At 40.4% G+C, this 24,438-nt stretch overlaps 1 protein-coding gene across 2 annotated transcripts; it reads right to left on the reverse strand.

Annotated features, from left to right (window-relative positions):
* Window positions 1-892: 892 nt before the first annotated feature.
* PALB2 (partner and localizer of BRCA2) lies at window positions 893-24,422 on the reverse strand. 2 transcript variants are annotated; one of them, XM_055562772.1, is made up of 13 exons: window positions 24,214-24,422; window positions 21,988-22,047; window positions 21,750-21,852; window positions 18,117-19,607; window positions 15,116-15,783; window positions 14,712-14,783; window positions 12,589-12,750; window positions 11,437-11,522; window positions 11,018-11,179; window positions 9,783-9,899; window positions 6,879-6,966; window positions 4,578-4,726; window positions 893-1,400 (listed from the first exon to the last, which is right to left on the reverse strand). In XM_055562772.1, the coding sequence occupies exons 1-13, from the start codon at window positions 24,286-24,288 to the stop codon at window positions 1,193-1,195; spliced, it is 3,441 nt and encodes a 1,146-aa protein (XP_055418747.1). In that variant the 5' UTR covers window positions 24,289-24,422; the 3' UTR covers window positions 893-1,192. The 2 variants fall into 2 exon arrangements, with proteins under 2 accessions (XP_055418747.1, XP_055418744.1); XM_055562769.1 differs by having other exon boundaries at window positions 15,116-15,930.
* Between the last annotated feature and the right edge of the window lie 16 nt (window positions 24,423-24,438).

Below are 24,438 nucleotides of genomic sequence, written 5' to 3' on the forward strand. Positions count from 1 at the left end.
TTGTGCTGTTGACTAAGTGACTCTTGTGAAAATGCAGGTACTGGTATCCCGGATGCATGTGAGAATGCAAATGAACAACAGCGTTTCTAAATTAGCATTTGAAATAGGCTTTGCGTTCCTTTTAGTGGGTATGTGAAAATATTACAAATTTCATAAAAGTATATTGCAGGACTTCCGTGATGGCTCAGTTGGTAAAGAATCCGCCTGCAATGTAAGAGATCCAGGTTCGATTCCTGGGTTGGGAAGATCTGCCTAGAGAAGGGACAGGCTACCCACTCCAGTATTCTTGGGCTTCCTTTGTGGTTCAGCTGGTAAAGAATCTGCCTGCAATGTGGGAGACCTGGGTTCGATCCCTGGGTTGGGAAGATCCCCTGCAGAAGGGAAAGGCTACCCACACTAGTATTCTGGCCTGGAGAATTCCATGGACTGTATAGTCCATGGGGTTACAAAGAGGTGGACACAACTGAGTGACTTTCACTTTGTTCCCTGGCAGTCCAGTCGTTAAGAATCCATGTGCCAATGCAGGGGAAACGGGTCTGACCCCTGATCTGAGAAGATTTCACCTGCTGTGGGGCAACTAAGCCCATGCACCACAACTAGGGAAGGCTGAGAGCCCTAGAGCTTGTGCTCTACAGTAAGAGAAGCCACACGGATGAAAAGCCCAAGTGCCATAACCAGAAAGTAGCCCTTGCTTGCCACAACTAAAGAAAACCCGTGTGTAGCAACGAAGACTTAGTGTAGTGAAAAACAAAAGTATATTGCCTATTAGTACACTGAGTTAACTGAGATTTACTGTGTAAGTATCACTGACTAAATATTCTAGCTGTAAAATCATTAGTTCTTGTTTCTGAAAATCATCTTTACAGGAGAGGAAAAAATATGCCAAACAGGATGTATCAAAATAAATATTTATTAACATTTCAAGCTTTATGTACATATGCCTTTAAAAGGAAATGTGCAAATGTGAGGAATCACAAAAATCCACTTATATACCCTCCCTCCCAACATAAGTACACATGAGCATTCAAGATCAGTAGTGCCCCACCATCAGAACACAGTCTGTCAGAATGAACACAGGTAAATAAGTGTTTTAAAACTCTTTCAAATAGTCTCCTTTAAAGCAGCAACTCCAAAGAGTACTAAGAGGCCAAAAATACCCAGAACACTGTGTTTTCCAAGTTACCCTAACTTTTTAGAAGCGGTATACAAATATATTTCCATCTTTTTGTCCAGCCAACAAATGAGAATCTGTACCTGACCATTTAACAAAAGACCAATTCTGGCCAGAGACAGGAGGAAGGAGAGCAGCGCAGTGACCCAAGAGTAAGTCCCAAACGGCAATGGTTCCAGAAGTCAATACTGCTGCTGCGAAATGGTCTTTCACGTCGCCTTCCAGGAACCTAGCAGCAAGCAGAGAAGAGACAATTCAAATCACGTATCAAAAACAAACAAAAAAACATTAAAACAAAAATAGGCCAAAACCACGGTCTCTAAAGCAACAAGAACAAAGACACGTGGGAACACGCATGTGTCCGTGTGAAATCCTAGGACTGCTGGCCATGATTGCTAGCGGCCCTGCCTGTCTCTCTGATGTACCTCTGTATCTCCTCACAGCAGCTCACAGTGGCCTGCTTCCCACTTGTCAAACCAGCCGACCCTGGCCTCACCTTGGTGTCTTTGCTTTTGCTTGTCCCTCTCCCTGACAGGTCTAACCCCAGGGCATTGCCTGGCTGGGTTTTGGTCACTGTTCAGGCCTGTCGCCCGCATAGAAGAGTCACACCTATTCAGCAACCTGAGCGTGCACGCACATATACATTCTGCTCCCTGTCTATCGCAGCACCTTCTTTTTACCATCACAGCAATGTGAGATTGTTTGCTTCCCTATCTGTGAGAATATGAATGTGAGATTCTCGTTTCCATATTTGGGGGCTGTCTGTCCCACAGAAAATGTAAACATCATGAAATAAATCTGGCTGTCTTTTTTAAGACAGGGCTCTGCAGTCAGCTACCAGGCTTTGAAAGAGTGCCAAATTCTAACCACTAGACCACCAGGGATGGTACTGGGGTTTGAATTCTAACAAAGAGATGTGTGACCCCAGCAAGTTATTTAACTTCATCAGTAAAATAGAGATACATGATACGAGTATCTACTTCATAGGACTGCTTTGAAGTTTAATAAAACAGTTGATATAAAAAGCTTAGTGCAGTACTTAACACATAAGAAATGCTTTGTTGTTCAGTCACTCAGTTGTGTCCGACTCTTTGCAACCCCATGGACTACAGCACACCAGGCTTCCCTGTCGTTCACCATCTCCCGGTTCTTGCTCAAACTCATGTTCATTGAGTCGGTGATGCCATCCAACCATCTTGTCCTTTGTTGTCCCCTTCTCCTCCTGCCCTCAGTCTTTCCCAGCATCAGGGTCTTTTCTAAAAAGTTGGCTCTTTGCATCAGGTGGCCAAAGTATTGAAGCTTCAACTTCAGCATCAGTTCTTCCGATGAATATTCAGAAGTGATTTCCTTTAGGATTGACTGGTTTGATCTTGCGGTCCGAGGGACTCTCAAGAGTCTTCTCCAGCACCACAGTTTGAAAGCATCAATTCTTTGGCGCTCAGCCTTCTTTAAGGTCCAACTCTCACATCCATACGTGACTACTGGAAAAACCATAGTTCTCACATCATATGTGACTACTGGAAAAACCATAGCTTTGACTAGATGGACCTCTGTCGGCAAAGTAATGTCTCTGCTTTTTAATATGCTGTCTAGGTTTATCATAGCTTTTCTTCCAAGGAGTAAGCGCCTTTTAATTTCATAGTGCAGTCATCGTCCACAGTGATTTAAGAAATCCTTAATACAAATTAATTATTCCTCACTGCCACATCACCAGTGCCTTGTAGAGGGCCTGGTACACAGTCAGCCCTACGTGAATATTGTGAGTGAACTGAATGATATATTTTATCCCTGGCTCACACCCAACTGTTTTTTTTTTTTTTTTTTTTTTTGCACCAAACTTTGTGTAGCTGTCTCTTAGCTCATCTTTTGAAAATCCGTAACGTTTTCCTTGACAGTCTCTCCCCAACCCTCCACTGCCAATTAAAGTGCCCTTCCATCCCAAACAGTGTAAGCCTTCTGGCATTATGCACACCAAACAGCAAAAAAATTTGTTTCTTTTTTCTTTTCTTTTTTGAGCAGAGGAGGATTTACTGTAAGGGCCAAGCAAACAAGGAGAACAGGTGACTTGTGCTCAAACACCTGAGCTCATTATTTTCTAACTTCCATGAGATTAGAAACAGTAGTGTTTCCTACAGGACTGGCACCAAACAGGCTTTCAAGATTTGCTAAACAAACAGGTTTGAAAAGGGCCAAAAGAAATGCTTGACCATGCACCTGCAATTTCTGGGCCTATGACTATGCTTCTCTCTTTATATTCAAGAAAACAAGTTTTATGTAAGCACATATTACAGATGAGAGTTCTGAGGTTCTGGTTGCGCTAAGAACACTTGCAGAAATGCCACGGCCAGCTACATACACAAGGAGAGGGACTTTTAGAACACGCATCACCTAGCAAGCTTTGCACAAGACCGAAAGAAAGAGAAATACACATATAACCATCAAGGTTGCTCACCCCTGAGTTACTAAAGCCAAACTTTGTGATCCTGATTTACTAGGTCTATTTTTTCTTTTTTTTTTTAGGTCTATTTTCATAAGTAGTATTTAGAAATGATACCTTCGATGTTGCTTGCTTCACCTAAGAATATTCGCACTACTTCAGAGCTTTATATAGCTCAGAAAACTGTTGGGATGCCCGTAACTGTGGCATCGGTAAATAGATCTTCTCATCAGTCAACAGATAAAATATTTATCAAAAGATAAATATCAACTGCCTACATGATGGAGGTACAGTCAACATTTCAAAGTACATATATCTTCTTTTTTTTTAATTATTTATTTATCTTATTTTTGGCTGTGCTGGGTCTTTCTGTTGCTACACGCAGGCTTTCTGCAGTTGCGGCAGCAGGGACTACTCGTAGTTGTGGTGCGTGAGCTTCTTATTGTGGGGCTTCTCTTGTTGCAGAGCACAGGCTCTAGGAAATGGGCTCAGTAGTTGCAGCACAGGTTTCACTGCTCCATGGCATGTGGAATTGTCCCAGATTGAACTTGGGTCTTCTGTACGGGCAGGTGGATTCCTATCCACTGTACCACCAGGGAAGTCTAACAGATCTTCTTAAGTGCATTTAAAACTTCCTTAATTTAACTTTTATGGAAAGAACATATACGATACGTTTCTTGTAGAGAATATTAATTACTCTGAAGTGTTTTGGTGTGGGGAAAAACAAGGCTTGACTATACATAAAATACCTATCTGGTGCCATACCGGTGGGCAATCATAGGATGGTGGGAATCTGAACTTTGACTCAGATTTAGTAAACTCCACACTTCAACCTACTTCTTAGTATTCTTTACCATGATCTGTAGTATTTCATGTTTCCATTCACGTCACAGAAAAATATTTGGTTTCTATATATGCACAGATGTTTCTCACAATGTCACACTCATTAGACGGCAATCACACACTTGCCTTCCAGCTTGCCCGTGAGGAAGGCAGTAGAGCATCACACCCATACTCAGGGTTGTCTTCGGGTTAATCACAATCAGCTGAAACACAGGGCTTCCCGATAACTCGTTCTCTTTGGCGCAAGGGTGACTTAGAACAACAAACAGGAGCCCCTGATGTAGGAGAAGAATTAATGACCAAATAAATCATCAAGAGTATGTGGCGGGGGGGAAGAAAGCATTGGCAGAGACAAAACTACAGAATCACAGGAATGGCCAACAGACTCTTAAGTCTCGAGGCTTTAATCCCTGGATCACTCTTTTTCAGGCAGAACCTCTGAGGGGACCACTGAGCTGGACTTTGGGCTTCTCCAGCACAGGGCTCCCCATGACTTTACAGCCAGTCTTTGCAGGTGTGAATCTAGCTGACTTACCAGGTTCCTCAACTTTAGAGCCTACTAACATTCATGCCATCCATCTGGGGAAATGCTGGTGTTAAGAAAAGAGGGCATAGAAACACTTGGAGGGAGTCTTCAAACCAGAAATGCTCACCTGTAAGTTGGTTTTTGAAAATTTGGAGCACATTTTCCCATAAAAACAATCTTTTCAGTGGTGACAGGATTTTCAGGACAGTTTGCAATATCCTATTTACTTGTAGACTAAAAATGACCCAAAAAAGGCACCATCACCTATGGTTATTTCTGTGGGAAAATGTGTTACAGACCTCCCACGACTTTAAAATTACATGTTCTAATAATAACATCTTTGTGTATGAAAATATATATGTCACACATATGTATAAACACACATGTATATTATTGAAAGTAATTATTTCAGGGGTAAAATGGGAAAGTAATTATTTCAGGGGGTAAAATGGGAAAGTAATTATTTTGGGGGGTAAAATGGGAAAAATTAATTACTGGGCCATCTTAGGATTAATAACATTCATTTCTAATTCATACATTTCTGTAATGACTGAATTCTTATAAGGATAATTAATTACCATTATAATTCATTGGTTGTTAAAAAAAACAACTGAAAGTCAAAAAATGTTAAATGCTATACACTTAACTAGGGGTTGGCAAACTCTGGCCTACAGGTCAAATCCAGTTCAGTGCTTACCTTCGTATGGTTTATGAGCTAAGAATGGTTTATGCATTTTCAAATAGTTAGAAAAAACAGGAAGAACATTTTGTGTCACATGAAAATTATATATGAAACTCAAGTTTCAGAAAGCTTTATTGTCCAAAATGTTTTATTGGCACAGTCACATGATTTGTTTATATGTTACCTCTGGCTGACCTGGGGCTGTAGTGGTAGAGGAATTGTGACAGGGACCACATGGCTTGCAAAACTGAAAATATTTACTAACTGGCCCTTCACAGAAAAAGTTTGCTGATGCCTATACTGATCTATTAACTATTATTTCTGGAGGTTGGCTTCATGGTGACATTTTACTTCCTATATCATACATTTCTACATTAAATGTTTTAATATCAAACAGGTATCAACGTAATAACAAAAATGTAAAATTATTTAAATGCTTAGTAGGGGTATTTAATCTTTCCAGAGATGAACTTAACCCTCTTATTTTAGAATAAAGAAAGTTAGCCCCAAGATGATGGGATAGGTTATCTAAGACCACACAACTGTTGAGCTCATTTCCACAGAAGTTGCTAGGCTAGAGGGAGAGGCACCCTTTGTGTTCAGAGCCTGTGCGTGCTGATGAGCGCGGGGCTGCCACTGCGCTGGGCAAGTCAGTCTCCACTCAGCGCTGAGCCGGCTGCTTCTGCCTCTGCTTGTGGCTCAGCAGCCCTTGTTACTCAGGCAGTTACCTCTGACTCCTGGACCAGTACCTTCAGCCTGTTCAGATGTTAAAACTGGATTGTAAGCCAAGTCTACTGACACAGCCCCTAAGAAGCTGTGTTTGTTTCTATACAGGAATGCTAAAGCCTGAGAGAAAAACATGTCGAGGACCCTTTAATCACCCTCCCTAAGGGGATTCATTCACATCATAAATCATTTATGGCAATGTGGTTGGGAGCCAAATCTGAAAATCAGCATATTGTTTCTAGGTACAGTCTAGAAATCAAGGTTTGCCCTTAAGTCATACAGTCAGAAATTTTACCCAGTCATATTGTACCATCACTTATATGCACTCATAAATTTCAAGAAAGAGCAAGGAGTGCTATCCAATTTTGAAAAAAAAAACAGGCACCAGAGAGGGCCTAGTAATTATGACTTACAAAGTTATTGCTCTCATTCAGTGAGAGCAATAGTAACCCACAGACTAGACACAAAGTGGTCCCAGCAGATCAAGACTTACCATTTCAGAGTAAGCTTTGTGACAGACCGAAGCTTGGTAGGAATCATCGATGTGCATCTTTTTCAGGAGCTGACCAGTTTTTAAGTTCCTTGGACACCAAAAATAAATAAGCTCATATCATTCTCCCAACAAACTGGTTTTCACATAACATTGTTATGTATCACAGCATCCTTCAGGAGGTGACCAAGGGAAAAACTAAGGGACACAGGACCTTAGTTCTGATTAGCCACTGATTTGGCTAAAAACAGAACTACAGTTTAACTTTGCCAATAGTGTAATTTGATAGTTTAGCTTTAGACTGAACCTGCTATGCCATTAGGGATAAATCTTTTCAAATTCCAGGAGAAAAGTTTTCCAGGATCTCACTTCACTTGTACTGAAAGTAGGCACAGGGCATAGCTCTATCATTATGATTTTATCACGTCTCTTGTTATATGACTAAATTTTCCATGTAAGTCAACGGTCAGGAAACCAAATGTGGTTAGGAGAGAAACCACACCTAGAATAGACTTGTAATTATATCTCTATAATATGTTAATACTAGAGCTAGACTAAGATAACAGAGAGAGAAGGGAAGACAGAGATGGAATAAAAAATGGAAAAAGGAAGACCGAAGACGGTGAATAAAAAGAAAAAAATGTTTGTTGGAACCACTCCTTAGTTCTATGAGGATGTGTGACACTGACTGACTGTTCTACCATGTGACTCCACTTATGAGAAACCCTCGGTTTTTTGGCCGTGCCACATGGCATGTGGGATCTTAGTTCCTCAGTCAGAGACAGAACCCACACCCCCTGCAATGGAAGCCCAGAGTCTTAACCACTGGACCACCAGGGAAGCGCTGAGGCGTTGCAACAGAACTTAAGGCAACTGTGGGGCTGCATATACCCCTTAAACTCAGAACTTAAACTGATACTTGGAAGCTCTAAGAATAGTCCCTTCCCAGCCTCGAATTCCACTGGGATCCCTTATTTACAAAATGCCAAAAGGCTATTATTAGAAAAAGAGGGAAACGGAAGGATGGAATGAAAAAAGGGAAAGAGTAGGGAACAGCTGGAAAAGAATTTTTGTAATGAAACATTAGGGAAATGGAAGGTGGAGAAAGCAAACATGGAGCCCACTGAAGGTTTTATTTCGTGGGGGGGTGGGGGGGGATGGGAGAATGAGTATTTGTAAAGTGATAGTATAAAACATAATCTGGAGGTTGAGTATTGAGACTAATCACTAGATTATATTAATAGTTCAGGAGCCAAACAATGAAGGGCCAGACTACAGAAACAGCAGACAGAACAGAAAAGACAACGTTAGCAAAGAACGTTGTCTGAAATAAGACCTGCGTGCAGAAACCCCGGGGCAAGTGCCAAAGATGGAAACCTGGTAGGTTAGGTCAGGGTCAAACTCCAGAGGCTCCCTGGTCGGGGGGGACAAAGTTTCTCTCGGGCCACACTTGCCTAGTTTATTCCTAGAGGGTTAGGGCTGAACGATGCAGAACGGGCGCGTAGGAATGACACTCATAACTTTCTCTCACCAAGACCCATTCTGGCCTCAATGGAGTAATTACTGGAGAGTCTTCTGAAAAAAAAGATCAATCTCTTCTCCTACCGCAAACTAACCTTGCAAGTGAAAAGGCCTGGTGTGGCCCTCCCCTGTGGTCAGGGAAGAGGTGGCTGGGGACTTCCACTGTCATTTCCCTATCACAAATTTGTTCCTGTGAATTATCTAATCAAACAAGTTTTACACATCCAGTAATTCTGGATTGTATTCTAGACACAATGACACATCATACAAACTCTGCATGCTGCTCCTCCGAAGAATACTGATTTTGTTTTCAACTCTATAGTCAACAGTTAAATTGGCTAAACTCAAATTCTAAATGCTGAAAACCCAGTTCAGTTCTCTTTGCTTTACCTTTTCTTTGCTTCTGCATTAAAAACAGTATTAAAAATCAAGCCTTTTCTACCAAAGCAGTTTCTAAGCAGCCCTTCTGCATATTATTGAATAATCCATGTATGCAGTTTAAAGGTCAGCCAGATATTTAACTAGAGTTCAGGGCTCCTTCCGGAGAAGGCAATGGCACCCCACTCCAGTACTCTTGCCTGGAAAATCCCATGGACGGGGGAGCCTGGTGGGCTGTAGTCCATGGGGTTGCAAAGAGTCGGACATGACTGAGCGACTTCACTTTCACTTTTCACTTTCATGCACTGGAACAGGAAATGGCAACCCACTCCAGTGTTCTTGCCTGGAGAATCCCAGGGATGGGGGAGCCTGGTGGGCTGCCGTCTATGGGGTCGCACAGAATCGGACACGACTGAAGTGACTAGCAGCAGCAGCAGCAGCAGCAGCAGGGCTCCTTTTCTGGCTGTCTATTTTTCAGAATTTTTCTTTCTTGCTTTCTAGCTGCTGCAATCACCTTGATTTCTATCCTTTGGTCCTTCAAGGCAGTAGGATAGAAGTTTTTCTGTAACCAAGTGTGCAGACTGGGGCCTCACCTTCGAACAGGAAATTTGCCCAGTGACACTTCCTTCCTCTATGTATTGAATTTCCTCCAGTATATATTTTTTTCTCCCTCTTTAGTGCTTTCAGATATTTGTTCTCTATCTTTTGCACAGAATTCGTAAGTATTTGAAGCAGAAGAGTTAATCTCAGAAAGCTACTCAGCCATTAACCAGAAAGAGTACATTTTTGACAGCAATAAAATTTCACTTATTTTAAAGTAGTCTGCTTGGACTATTTGAATTAATATGATGTTCTCATTAAGATAAGTATATAGCATCTGTTAGTAAACAAATGATAACACAATCATATTTACAGAGTTTCTTATTTAATCTTAATAATCCTGTGAAATTAAGAGATATAGCCTTATATTACAGATGAGAAAAATAGGGCTCTCAAGGGGAAGCTTACCAAATAACAATGTTGTTCATTATAGTGGTACCAAGCAGAACTTCCTGCATCCCTTGAACCTCAGCAAAAGTTAGTATGGTCTCTTCAGGGGGCATCAAAAGCTGTTTTTCTTTGCTTCTGTATTAAAAACAGTATTAAAAATCAAGGCTTTTCTACCAAAGCCGTTACTAAGCAGCCCTTCTGCATATTATTGAACAATACATAATAGACACTAACCTAATGACAGAAAAAAAAATTCACCCAGAAAACATGTGTATTCTAAACATTCTACAATGAACATATACTTTCACATTATCTATCTGGATATATTGTAAGCACCTCATATTCATCATCTCCAAAATTAAACTTACCAGCTCTATCTTTAAACCTGTTTCTTTCAGCACTGCTATCTCAACTAATTGTTCTACCACCTACCCAGATGAGCAACCCAGAAACTTGGACTTTATTCTTACCTCTTTCCTCTCTATTTACTCAATCACCAGGTCCTAATGACTTTACTATCTCATCTCTCTCAAATCCACTGCTTCTCCCCATCTTCACTAACATTTTCCTAATTTAAGCAAACAATTATTTATTTCTTGCCTGTTTTATTGCAATGCAGTTCATGCAGTTGCAAAGAGTTGGACATGACTTAGCGAATGAACAATTTACTGCAACAGGTCATGGATAAATAAGACAAATGAGGTTCATACCCTCTGTTATTAGGAAAGACAAATAAATCCAATAAAGTGTAATGAGTATATGACAGACATAGAAGATGCTGTGAGTTCTGTTTTTAACATGTTGAATTTGCGGTATCCATGAGATATCTAATAAACAGGCATGTAGGTCCAGAGGTTAGAAAGAACTCAGTTAGAAATATATGTTTGCAGCAGCCAGGATTCAGATGGTACCTGAAGCAATGGAAACCAAGTATGTGGAACCAGGTAAGTGTATAGGATCTTGAGGTATCTGTAACACTTAAAGGACATACAGAGAGGTCAAGGGAGACTGAAGGAAGAACAGACTACACTTTCTGAGCCCCTCTGCTCCCTGCCCTCTTCCCTGCCACGTCTGGCTCCACCTCCCTACACTGCTTCTGTATAACAGCCCAGGACAGAGGCAGAACCTGCTGAACTACAATACAACAGAGAAAACAAGATGCTACTGATTCAACTTTCTCTGAAGCCCTGTGATGAAATCATTTTTGATCTAACAGTAAAATCAACCAATGCTTTTCTTCAACCAATGCTTACCCTCCATCTTCGGCAAATGTCATCATTTCAACTTGCTGATCACAAAGGGTCCCACTGCTACTGACGAGCCTCCTCTTTGCCAGGCCAAGCACAGCTTTTATATTTCCAGAACTCAGGAGCACTTGCTTTTCACTTTTACCGTCGGGAGAACAAAGTAGTGCCCTAAACCATATATAAGGGAAAATGCAGAGCAGTCAGGAGCAAGCCTTTAATATGGAAGACCAGGCTCAAACTTTCAAAGGAAGTTTCAGTCAGGGATGTCACTCTATTAATAGCTTTTTTCAAAATGAATCTCTCTTTGGACCTAAATTTAGAGTCTTTCAAGACCCAAGCCTAGGTTATAATTTGCACGCAAAACTCAAAACAAGCTGACAAAGATCCAGGTAAAGGAAAAAAAACACGCCTTGAGAATTACTTACCTGATTTCTCTGATTTCCAAATTTCCCAAAGCCACACACACAAGATTGCAAACATCAGGCACTGCAACTATCTGTAATACCGGAACCTAAATAAAACAAAGCAGCCCAAAATTATATTTGGTTATTTCATTTTTAATTAATCTAAATTTTCCAACATTTGTCACATTTCTTTCTAGTGTCACCACATCTAGTTTCAAACACTTGAAACATTCAGCAAACATCCTCTTTTTACAAGATGTAAACTCAAATAAGCTATGTGCATGATAATGTTTACCGTGGCATTAATTTAACATAATAAATGCTTCTAGCAATGGGAGAATAATTAAATTCTGGTATGTGAACGAATGGAACAATATGCAACCATTTAAGACAAGTTTACGCACTGAACAAATATTTATGAGCAGCACTCTGCCAAACACACTGCTACTGGCTGTGGGTATACTGGAGAACAAGAATGAAATTTGCTACAACAGTCGATCTTAAGCATTCTCACCAAGGGAAAAAAAGGAAACCGCGAGGTGATATGCTGATTAACCTGATTATGGAAACGCTTTCACAGTGTGTATGTACATCAAATCATCACACTATGCACTTTAAATATATTACATTTGTCAATTACACCTCAATAAAGCTGGAAAAATAAAATTAAAAACAAACAAGTAAGTAGGAAGAATATGTAGAAACAAGCAAACATATTTATATGGTAAGAAAAGACAGGCTTAAAAATTTTAAGCATATTCAGACTGCAACCATGTAAAATATATACCAAGGTAGACAAGGACAGAAGAAACTACAGCTAGAAAAAAAGCAGAAATAACGTTTTGGTGAGAGGTATCAGCAAGTTTAGAAGTCAGAATAGACATAAAATTTCAAGCTTCTCCAGCAGGTATAGTGTAAAAATCCACCTCTGGATAAACATATGATAAAGCATGATATTAACTTTAGAATCTACATGCTGGGCATATGGGTGCTCCCTATATCACTTTCCCATATATTTGGAAATTTTCATAATTAAATACTGGGGGGAAAAAAACCTCATTTTTCTGCTCTGTCTTGCATAGTCACAGATCCCATATTTTTGGTAAGCTGCCCATCTGTATTACCATGCAACTGATTGCAAAGATCTCTTTCAGCTATAAGATTCTGATTTACCTCTGTGAAGTGCCAGGAATAAATTTTTTCCCACTGCCAAGCATCCAGAGGTTTCCAAAGAGAAACGACGTATTCACAAGCAGTTACGATACACGGCTCTTTGAAACCAGCTATTTCCCACCAAGTGGCACTCACATCCACAGAACAAGAACCTGAAGGATTCTGACACAGAATGGCAACAACAACGGCGTTAAAGGGATTCTTGGGGGCAGAATAAACATGAACAGTGACCGATTACAAGGATTAGATGAAATACCAACTGAATGTAATTAAACTTTCATGCAGGTCAAAAGAGACTTGTGGGTCTTATGTAACTACAAAAACTGCCCATACACACTCACAATGGATAGTTTTTAAAACGTGTAGCTCCAGACTGGAACAGATTCAGATTTAACCTTCAAAACAGACCATAAGAACTAATTGAAACATTAGTTTCTTAAGAACCGTTGGAAATGTAACATTCTAATGAAATACCCATAGGTTGAAGAGGGAATAAAACTGAAACAACATACTATTTCTAAATGAAGATGCAGAATGTGCTGGCCAAAGCAGTACTTAAAAAAACTCCTATAATTATAAAGGTGTTAAAATTTACTAAAAATTAATACCGATAAAAATAAAGTAAGCAAGCAGCTCAAGAAGTTAGTAAAAGAATAATGAAATAAGCACAATGAAAAACAGAAGGACTTACTAACAATAAAAACAGGAAAAAAAAAAGAAAGAGGAAACCAAAAACTCAATTAACAATCAACACAACAAAAAACTAGGTTTTGGGGAAGACTTACAGAATGGACACACCTCTTAAGTCTGATGTAGGAAAAAAAAATGCTTTCAGAGGGCTTCCCTGGTGGTCCACTGGTTAAGAATACATCTTGCAATGCAAGAGACACCAGTCTGATCCCTGGTGCAGGGTGATCCCACATGCTGCAGGTCAAGTAAGCCCATGCACCCTAGAGCCCAGGCTCCACAATAAGAGAAGCCACTACAATGAGAGCCCATGCCCAGCAACTAGAGAGCAGCCCCCTGCTCAGTGCAACCATAAAAAAGCCTGTGCGTAGCAACAAAGACCCAGCACGGTCAAAAATAAAGCAAGTAAATTAAAAAAAAACAAACCACTTTTAGAAATGGAGAGTGAGGAGAGGCTTAACTGTACATACCCAGACCAAAAACTATAACAAGTAACTTTTTACCTACAAATTTGGAAATATGAATGAAATGGCTGATTCCTTTCAGAAACTGTTATTAAAATTGATTTAAGAATAGTTTCGAAACAACGTAAGTGTATCTTTTACAGAAAAGGAATCTGGAACCCAGAGGCTAAACAGCTTGTGCCAGGTCACATAGCCAGTGATCCGGAGAAACAGTTTATGTGGATTTAAATCTTTTTTTTTCCGACACCAGTTGTTCTCAATTAGGGGTGGTGATTTCACAACCCTCCCCAGGGAGGGACAGTTAGCAATATTTAGAGACACTGCTGTCGTTCCTGCTGGAGTCGGGGCGGGGGGGGGGAGGGGTGGCGCGCGCGGTTATGACTGGTAGAGATCATGGCTGTTGCTGAATACCATACAATGCACAGGCCAGTCCCTAAGAATAAAGAATAATTCAGCCCCAAATGTTAACAGTAGTAAGACTGAAGACCCCCGCTGTGTACCATCCTATTTTAAGTATAAAAAGTTAACCAGGACATGGGTCCAATTCACCTCACAGGATTTACCAGAATATTATTTATATTTCTCAGAACCATATACATCACACAGCCTATGGAAATTAACCATTCACTATGTTATAATCGAGAACTGTTACCCATTTTCTTATAAAGTAAGTGATTCTTCTAGAAGTACTATATTATTTGGGTAGGAGAGTCATGAATGACCCCTCTCTGTCAAAATGCCTGATTTAAACTTAGATACAAAGTTGAGCTCCCTAGCTTAAGCTTTTCTTGGCAATAGCTTGACATAAAAACTTCTTTAGAAGATCTCAGAATATATATAACAGGTAAATATTGTGAAAAAGAATTTAAATGTTTTTCTGAATCTATTTTATCAAGGATCAAATTCTTCTGAATTTTCCAACCAGTTCATTGCATTTTTCACATGTAAGACACAAGAGATAAGTCTTCTGACCTTTAACTTTGAAACCAGCTGTAGGGTGCCCGGGTTTAAGCCATCCCAAGCAGGAACCTCTGCTATTTCAGTCTGTGGAAACAAAAGTCACATCATTAATGTATATATTATACATGGTATCTGTCTGTATCATGCATTCTTCAAACTATTTCCTATGTTTTATTTTCTGTAACAGCAGCAAAGCTCCAAATGCAACTGCTTCATGAATAACAAAGAGAAGAGCATCCCTTAAAAATACACATATTTTAATTAATCCTAACTTCCCCAGAATGAACTTAGTATTTACAGTGAAGTCATATCAAAGAAACATGGTAACACATTTTAAAACACTGAGGAACTGAGTCCATGTTCACTAAGACACGTCATTTCTTCAGAGAAAATTTCATGAAGAATGCAGTCTGTACCTGCTCAGCAGAATGTCTCTGTGATTCCTGGAGCTGACTTGCTTCATAGGTGAAAGACTCGGTGGGCAGAGTTGTTGCTTGGGGACCAGCGTCAGGGTCACAGGAAGGCTGTCCTGCTCTTCCTGCCACATGCTGGCTGCTATCTAATTTCAAGGGGCTGCTCCAGCTGTTGCCTTGTTTACGATTGCCAGCCAGGCTGACTGTGGCTTTTAAGTGAGAAAGACGGGGTGGAGAGCAGGTTTGTCCAACCACCTCTGCAGATACCTTTCCTCTGTGGGCTTGGGAGCCAAAAGCTGGAGTAGCGCCTAACACGGGGAAAGCAGGTGAGCACAGCTCTGCTGTCAGTCTGTCATTATCATCAGAGGCAACAGAATTCAAAGGAGTAAAAAGTAAAATGGATGAAGAAAGGTCCTTTCCCCGAGGCTGGCTTCTTTGGCTTGGCATTTTAGGATGTGCCTTTCCTGGAAGGGTAATTAGTTCCGCTTCCATGCCCTCCTTTTCTATATTGCTTTGTTTAGGGCTTGGTTCCTCCACAACAATATAACTTTCCCCTTTAAGATGCCCCTCTCCATGTACTTTTGATCCAAAAGTCTCCATCAGCTTTTTTGAGCAGGACTTCAGTTTTTCAAGCTTAAGAGACCCAAAGTCTTCGTCAGGTAACTGAAAGTCTGTGATTTTGAGAAAAGATGATAGATGCTTTAAACTTAGCATTCTGTTCTTACGAAATGGAGCACTGAAAGCATCATCATCCGAAGAGAAATAAGCGTAATTACTGTAACAAAGGAAGTCCTCTTTTTGACAGTGACCTTCCTTTCCTAAAACAGAAAGCAACAACAAAAACAGATACTCACCAATTCCCAACAAAGAGTGAGTTTCTAAACTCCAACATCATGCAGTGTTTTCCCACCCAGGACTCTAAAACTTCTGTGGACAGTTCAACAATCAGACATAGGTTAGTGCATACTGAGCAGCTCTCCCTCTGCAGGACCAAACCCAGTGTGGCTGACAGCACTGGCTGCGGCCAGCCTGGCGCCAGCTCTGCCCCCGGTTCGCTATGTTATCCTGGGCAAGTCAAATCCACCTCATTTCCCCTTGTCCCTTCTGACGGAGCTGGGTTAAGGATCTCTAAAGTCCTTTCTGATCCACAATTATCATTTCAACAGGCTATCAGAGTATCGTCTACAAAATGCTGGCTCTTCTCTTGAAGAAAACATAGTTCCCTTTTCAAACAAAGATTAATTTACTAGACTTCAAGCAACAGGAGCTCTGTATCATTCAAAATGTAGCTGCATCCAATACTTTATAAATGGATAGAGAGCTGTGCTACATGTACACAATGGAATATTACTCAGCCATGAATATGAATGAAGTGTTGATACATGCTACAATGTAGATGAATTTCGAAAACCAACTAAGTAGGCAAAAGCAGCCAGACACGAAAGGGCACATACTGTATACTTCCATTAATATAAAATACCCAAAATAAGTAAATCCACAGAGACAGAATACAGATTAGTATTTGCCAAGGACTGTCGAGAGAAAATGGGGAGAAACTGCTTAACAGGTATGGGGTTTCCCTTTGGGATGATGAAAATGTTTTGGAACTACACAGGGGTCATGGTGATAAAACACTGTGAACGTAACTAAATGCCACTGGATTGTTCACTTAACTTAAAACAGTTAACTATGTTATATGAAGGTTACCTCAAGAAAAAAAAATTTTCTATGTACCTGTAGGTTATTGAAATCACAGTAGATTATTTCAAAGTATACAAAACAACATTTCAAGCTTATTACTAGATTATCCCGCTTTCCAATTCCTTTCTTGTTGGCATAAAAGATGATGATTAAAAGAGTCATGATTATTATTTTTTAAAAATATTTTAAATTTATTTATTTGGCTGCACTGGGTCTTAGTTGCAGCATGTGAACTCTTTCAAGTTTACATGTGGAATCTAGTTCCCTGACCAGGAAATATGGAGTCTTAGCTAATGGACCACCGGTGGAGTCCCCATGATTATTATCTTTATTTAAATTAATAAATTGTGGCTCATAAGTCAAAGCCTGTCCAATGGTACAGACCTGCTGGCTGCCTGTTTCTGTAAATAAAGTTTTATTGAGACAAAGGCACATTTACACATTGTATATGGTTACTTCCACATTACACTTGAATAGCTATGACTGAGCACAGACTGTATTTTCTATTTGGCCCTTTATAGAAAGTTTGCTGAGCTCTCACACAGAACTGGAGTGAATTATCTAAATTCTGTGCTCAGTTTATCAGATACATCACCCAAGTAAACAAAGAAGTTTAAATTATAACTTGTCACTTGATATCCTCCAAAATCTTGTGTCCCATGAACCTCAGAGACACTATTAGACAGTTTACCTCCCAAAGTGGCTCAGACCTGTTGCATTTTATTACACAATCATTCCTAAGGGAGTTTGTCAGTGAATTCTTACTCTGACATTGATTTCATTTCAAATATACTTCCCTGTATTAGTTACTTCTCCCCATGGATAAAAGACTGTATTGTAATTGAATAAACACTAATTTTAGGTAAACATCCAACACATTTTCCCTCTCAGTGTCAGCTTTTTCAACCATATTTGTGAACTCTGACACCATGCAGCCAGATTTGAACCTTGACCCTGTGGCTTTAAAGACACTTTGATCACCTGGCCTTCGATTCCCCATCTGTAAAGTGAGGATAAAAATAGATTCTGGGCACTTCTCTAGTGGTCTAGTGGCTAAGACTCTGCACTCCCAATGCAGGGTGCCTGGTTCTGACCCCTGGTCAAGGAACTAGATTCCACATGCTGCAACTGAAAGATTCCATGTGCTGCCAAATATATATGAATAATAAAAAAATAGATTCTGCCTCATGTACAGTTGGTGTGATGATTCAGTAAGTATCTATATAACATTTATAAAGTGACGAGCATATAGTGTTAGCTACCACCATCATCAGCCACCACCGCCAACCACATCTCGATTTACCTTTAATTCTCTTCTTACTGTGAATAATTGCCTTTTCATTCTGATTTTTGTGCAAGGCAATTTCTTCCTTGGACTTCTTAACACCTGATGTGCCAGTAGCTGGCAAAAGTAGTTCATGCTGATCTAACGGAGAGGTGCATGCTGACTTTCTTTTTCCTCTGCATTTTTTACCTGATGGCTTGGTAACTGTCTTCCTAGAAAAGTCATCTTCTGTGGAGTCAGTGGAAAAGCTGACTTCAGTTAATGAGAGTGGTTTCTGGGGACTTCTTGAACTTGGTTGTTCTGCGTGTTTGTCAGACACCTTAATTTCACTTTGCTTAGTTTTTTCGTTGGAAACGTTAAATTTTTTAGCAGATTTCGTACTCTTATTTTTAAAGCCTTTTTTTCTGACACCTAAATGACTCTGAATTACAGCCTCCAGTGCTACTTTCCTCTGGCAACCTGACATGTGCCGTGTTGTCCTAACGTAATATTCTGCAGGAAAGAGAAGGCCTTCAAGCACTGTGCAAGAATGTATTTGATCTTCTGTAGAAACAGGAGAAATTACTTCCAGGCTAAGATTCTTAGACTGACTTAGAAGTTCTTTTTCCAGAAGACTTTCATTTCTACCACCGAGAGCATCATTGGGAGATTTAAGAGACATCTCTGTGTGATTTTGTTCTTCTAAGTTTCGGTTTTCATTTTCCACTAAGTTATCACAAGTGAGTTCATTTATAAAACATGAATTATCTGCCTCTAAGTTAGGACTTCTAGCTGCCTGGCCACTTGTACTTCCAGCTTTGTTTACCTCTGGGTTATCTGTAGAGACAGTCATTTTTTTCTTCTGTACCTCTAAGTTTACAGGTGAAGCAGAGCTAATGTTTCTTAAGCTGTGAGTAGTAAGTTCACAGTTACTTTTAGGACACTTGTGTTCGAGGCGCTGTCCGTTACTGCTATTTGAAGGTGTAGGCAGAGGAAGAGTAGTCGCCCTGGGGAAATCATTTCCTCTAAGGAGGGCATGAACATCTCTCTGTGGTTTGGTGCTTGGTAGAATTAATACACTCCCTACATTAGTTTCTGTAACTGGTGCTGGAGAATTTGGAATGGCACATTTAGGACTTGAAAGGGGGTAAGTTCTTAGTTCAGTTACAGGTGTTCTAGGATTTTCTCTATTGATTTTTTCCTGTTCTTTTAGTCTTTTTCCAGAGAGTATGAGCGAATCAATGTCAGAGAGAGATTCTCTCTCCTGTGAAATATATGTTCTCTCCTCTTTCTTTCTTCTCCCCAGCAGCTTATTCTGCCTTTTCTTAGCATCAGGGCCATTGACCCTGAAAGGAAAATGCTCCTGATTATCATCTGATCCTTGTATGCGTGATCCTTCCACTGAGACACGTCCAGAGCTAAACGACTCAGGCTTAACGTCAAGTGAGCTGGGTGTCTTTTCTCCAGTTTCTTCATCGACATGGGTGTTGATTTGCAACGTGTCACAAGGAGATACTGTATTTTTAGGTTCTGAAGAAGAAAAATTATATAGTTAATATTTTTAAAATGAAACAAAAACTACCCCATATTTACTTTTAAATATTACATACAAATATTACTAAATATTTATTTAACATAGAGTCGATGGTATATCATTCAGGCAGATCAAAGTAAGTTTTTAATAATCTTACAAACTATAGTAATATTAAGTAAATGTAACAAAAATGGAATTGTGTTGGGAAAATGATTTTCAAACTAAACAATTATCTATTCTTAGGACTTCTCTGGTGGTCCAGTGGCTAAGAGTCTGTGCTCCCAATGTTAGAGGGCCCAGGTTTCATCCCTGGTCAGCAAACTAGATCCCACGGCTGCAACTAAAGATCCCACATGCTGCAACCAAGACCTGGTGCAGCCACATAAATTATAAATATTAAAGCAAGATTATTCTTTATTGCAATCATCTTTTCTTAGTTTTTCCTTCTTTAAAACTTTACTGAACTACAACTGACAGATAAAAATTGCACGGTTAAAGTGATGCTTTGATATATGTATACACTGTGAAATGCTGGCACAATCAAGCTAACTAACATATCCATCACTTCACATAGCTATGATTTTTTTGTGTGTGATGAGAAGACTTAAGGTTGGCTCTCTCAGCAAATTTCAAGTATATAATACAGTATTATTAACTGCTGTCACCACGCCGTACATTAGCTCTCTAGGACTTATTCATTCTGCATAATTGTAACTCTTAACCCTTTGACCAACATATCCCCATTTCTCCCATATCTCACCTGATTTTTTACTTCATGTCCCTTTTTGGGCTCAAGTAAAATAGTTAAAAAAGTTAAAATAGAGAAAAAGAGCAACTAAATAAGCAATCCAAATAAAGTATAGTTTCTCACTCACAGAATGAGAGAAAATATTTACAAATCATGTATCTGATAAGGGTCCAATAGCTAGAATATATGAAGAACACTTACAACTCATCAATAAAAAGACAAATAACCTAATAAAAACAGATATTTCTCCAAAGAAGATATACAAGCACATGAAAAGATGTTCAATATCATTAGTCACTAGGAAATGCAAATCAAAACCACAATTAGATACCACTTCATATCTATCAGAACGGTTATAATTTTAAAAATAGAAAATCACAAGTATTAACAAGGATGTGGAGAGACTGAAACTCTTGTGTGTTGTGGTAGGAAAGAAAAATGGTACAGTCACTGTAGAAAACAGTTTAGTACTTCCTCAAAATTAAACACAGAGTTATCATACAACCCAGAAATTTCATTCCTAGGTACATATAGAGAGAACTGAAAATATATGTGCACACAAACAACTTGTACATGAATCTTCACAGCAGCATAAAAGCCAAAATTTATAATAGCCAAAAAGTAGAAACAACCCAAGTGTCCATTAACTGATGAATAGATATACAAACTATATCATATTATATTATGGCTCATAGCTTCATTGAGTTACACAAGCCCCTTCACCACGACAAGGTTGTGATCCATGAAGGGGAATGAAATATTATTCAACTGCAAAAAGGAATGAAATACTGATGCACGCTTAGATGAACATATAGATGGATGAATAAAGGTTGAAAACATTATGCCAAGTGAAAGCAGAGAGTCACAAAAGACCACATATTGTATGGTTCCATCTATATGAAAGGTGCAAAACAGGAAAATCCACAGAGACAAAAAGCAGATTAGTAGTTGTCCAGGGGTTAAGGGTAGGATGGGTACAGGGTTTCTTTTTCAGGTGGTAAAAGTGTTCTGAAATTAAGACAGTGATGATGGTTATACAATCTTGATGACGATTATACAAAGGAGCAATGAACTATACACTTTAAAGAGTCTACTGTTACTCCTTATCCTCTGATTGTGACAAAAAGAACCACAGCTAGGAGATTTCCCTGGTGGTCCAGTGGTTAAGAATCTGCCTTCTAAGGCAGAGGAAGGGGGTTTGCTTCCTGGTTGGGGAACTAAGATTCCCCCACGACAGGGGACAACTAAGCCCGTGTGCCCCAACACAAATCCCGTGTGCCACAACTAAGACTCGATGCAGCCAAATAAATAAATATATTTAAAAAGAGAATCACAGGCAAATTTACATGGGAAATGAGTAATAAAGTGTAAGAGAATGGGTTAGCTTTACCTGCGTGGGTTAGTTGTGTTGAAACTTCTTGCTGGAGTGAGGAATCTTGTTCTTCCACTGTTCTCCTAAGAGAATTTTTAAACTTCTCGGCTCTTTGGGCACGCTAAAGAAAACAAAAGCAACTCAAAAAACAACTTTATAAAAAAAAAATAAATTTTTGTTAACAGCTTAAATAAAGAGCTGTCTTTATATACTTTGTGGCATTAACACCAAGTTGAGAGAATATGATTTTACTTACTTGAAGGCGGGCCAATGTCTTGGTGTATTCCCTTTTCAGGAATGCTAATTTTTCTTTCAACTGGAAGAGGAAAAACACCAAACAAAACTGAGCAGGTGGGAAAGAAGGCATTAGAGAGAAGGGATGCAGGGCCTATTGGATACCAGTGTGCAGTGGTCAGCAGGTCCCTCAGCTGGAGGTGGGGAGGAAGCGGCACTGCCTTACTCTACTTTTAGTTCTCACAAAACATCAAGTTCTCTAATGCATCTCTGCATAACTTGTTCCTATCACCTGGAGCAACTTTCCCCAACTTACTTTGCTAATTCCTACTGATTCCTGAAGCCTTGGCTTAGATTTTTATTTCTCTGAGGAAAACTTGTAGGGAAGTTTCTAAACTTCTAAGTCCTTCTCCAAATCCAAGTTAGGATTCCACCTCTCCTCTGTGCTTGCTTTATCACAGTACTTACTATACATACTGTCTGTTCACTTCTCTGTTTCCTCCTACCTCACTGTGAGATCCTTGAGGGTAGCAGGGGCTATCATCCTCAGACAGTCATTCAACTTATGAGTCAGTTATTGATCCAGGTATCTCCAGCACCAAGAACAATAACTGATGCCCACTATGTCGGTAATAGTTCCAGGTGCTACATCTACAGAGGGGTCAAGGCCACTGCTTGTGGGCAGCTTACATACAGTGAGGGATACAGATAGTAAGAAAACAAACAGATAAGATGATCTCATGTGGTAATCAATACCTAGACAAACAGAGTGATGGGAGGGTGTCTGGGATGCAGGAGAATGGAATACTTTAGAGACAGTGGCCAGGGAAGCATTTCTGAGGAATACCATGTGAGCTCCAACCTGATGGAGGAAAGAGCTAGCTTTGGAAAGATCAGAGGGAAGGCAATTAGTCCAAGATCACACAATTTAAAACCAGCACGACTCAAACCATGCAGTCTGGCTCTAGGGTCTGTGCTTGTAACCTCTTCTCACAGCTTCGTACTTATCACCACCCTTATCACCATCTGAGAATTACCTTGTTGATTTGTAAATGAACTTTTCCACCACCACTGCAAGGCAGGCTGGGAGGAGAGGACGGATGAGTTATGGTGAATGAAGAGTTTTAGCACCACGCTTGGAAGAGCCAGTGCAAGATACATTCACGTTAATAACATCTGTCAGTTCCCTGGTGGCTCAGTGGCTAAGACTTTGCCATCCCGATGCAGCAGGCTGGGTTCCACCCCGGTCAGGTAACTAGATCCCACATGCCTCAAGGAACATAGAAGATCCCATGTGCCACAACTAAGAGGGGGGCAGCCAAATAAACAAATATTTTTTGAAAACCACAACAACATCTGCTGGCACAAGCACAAGGAGGCATATATAAGAACAGTCAGAGCAGCACTGTCGTAGAAAGAAAACCTGCAAACAAAAGGCTCTCAGCAGAGAAACATGTAAAGAAAAGATGCCACTTCCATTTGTAGGGTATTATACAGAATTTAAAAAACAATTTAAAAAAAGGTAAGTAAACATGATGCGGGGTCCATCCCTCGGTTGGGAAGATAGATCTCCTGGAGGAGGGCCTGGCAACCTACTCCAGTATTATTGCCAGAAAACTTCCATGGAAAGAGGAGACTGGAGGGCTACAGTCCAGGGGGTCGCAAAGAGTCGGACACGACAGAAGCGACTGAGCAGAAGCAGGAGCAAACAAGGACTCATGTGGATTTTAAACACGGAGAAGCAAAACGGAAGTTGCAGAACCATCTAGATCATACCATTTATGAACATTCACCTTCCCCCAAAATACATAATTACTCTTTGGTGATTAAGAGAATACAAATACGCCCCTCCACACCTCCACCACCCGCCCAACATGCACACACAGGCACACAAAAATATCTATAGTCCAGATGGTTGAGCGATTTACTTAACGGGGCGGGGTGGGAGAAGCCAAAACTGAGAGTGTGCAGGGTGGGGTGGGGAAGATGTCAAAGGGGACCTTAGCTTTATCTACAGTTTTACATTTTGTACTTTTGCATTTCTGCTGTAAAGAAAATTTGTTCTTTAAACGCCACCAAGGGAGCACGGCGCTCTCCCACACTTTCACTTCCTGTGCCCCCTCAATCCAGATAAAAGCGTAGGTTAGAGGTCACTGCCGCCCTTGGACGGTCGAAGGAAGCAAAGACAAGCCTAAAATCCTGGGATAGGGGGTCAAAATCTGAGTCAACCCTTCCGCATCCCCGGCACCTTTTCCTTCTCTTCACAGCTGAGGGTTTTCCCAGGAGGCTCTTCCATCTGGCCGGCGGCCAACAAAAAGAGCATTCGTCGCTGGCCCCAGGCCTGCGGACGAAAACAGCCCGGCTGGCCCTGGGCCCCAAGGCACCCCGGGGAAGGTTTGGGGAGCCCGGGAGCACGACAACACAGGGCCAGATAGCCCACGCCTGACGGGCGCGCCAACAAACCTGGCCAATC

This window comes from Bubalus kerabau, chromosome 23, assembly GCF_029407905.1.
Source record: "Bubalus kerabau isolate K-KA32 ecotype Philippines breed swamp buffalo chromosome 23, PCC_UOA_SB_1v2, whole genome shotgun sequence".
Taxonomy (NCBI): domain Eukaryota; kingdom Metazoa; phylum Chordata; class Mammalia; order Artiodactyla; family Bovidae; genus Bubalus; species Bubalus kerabau.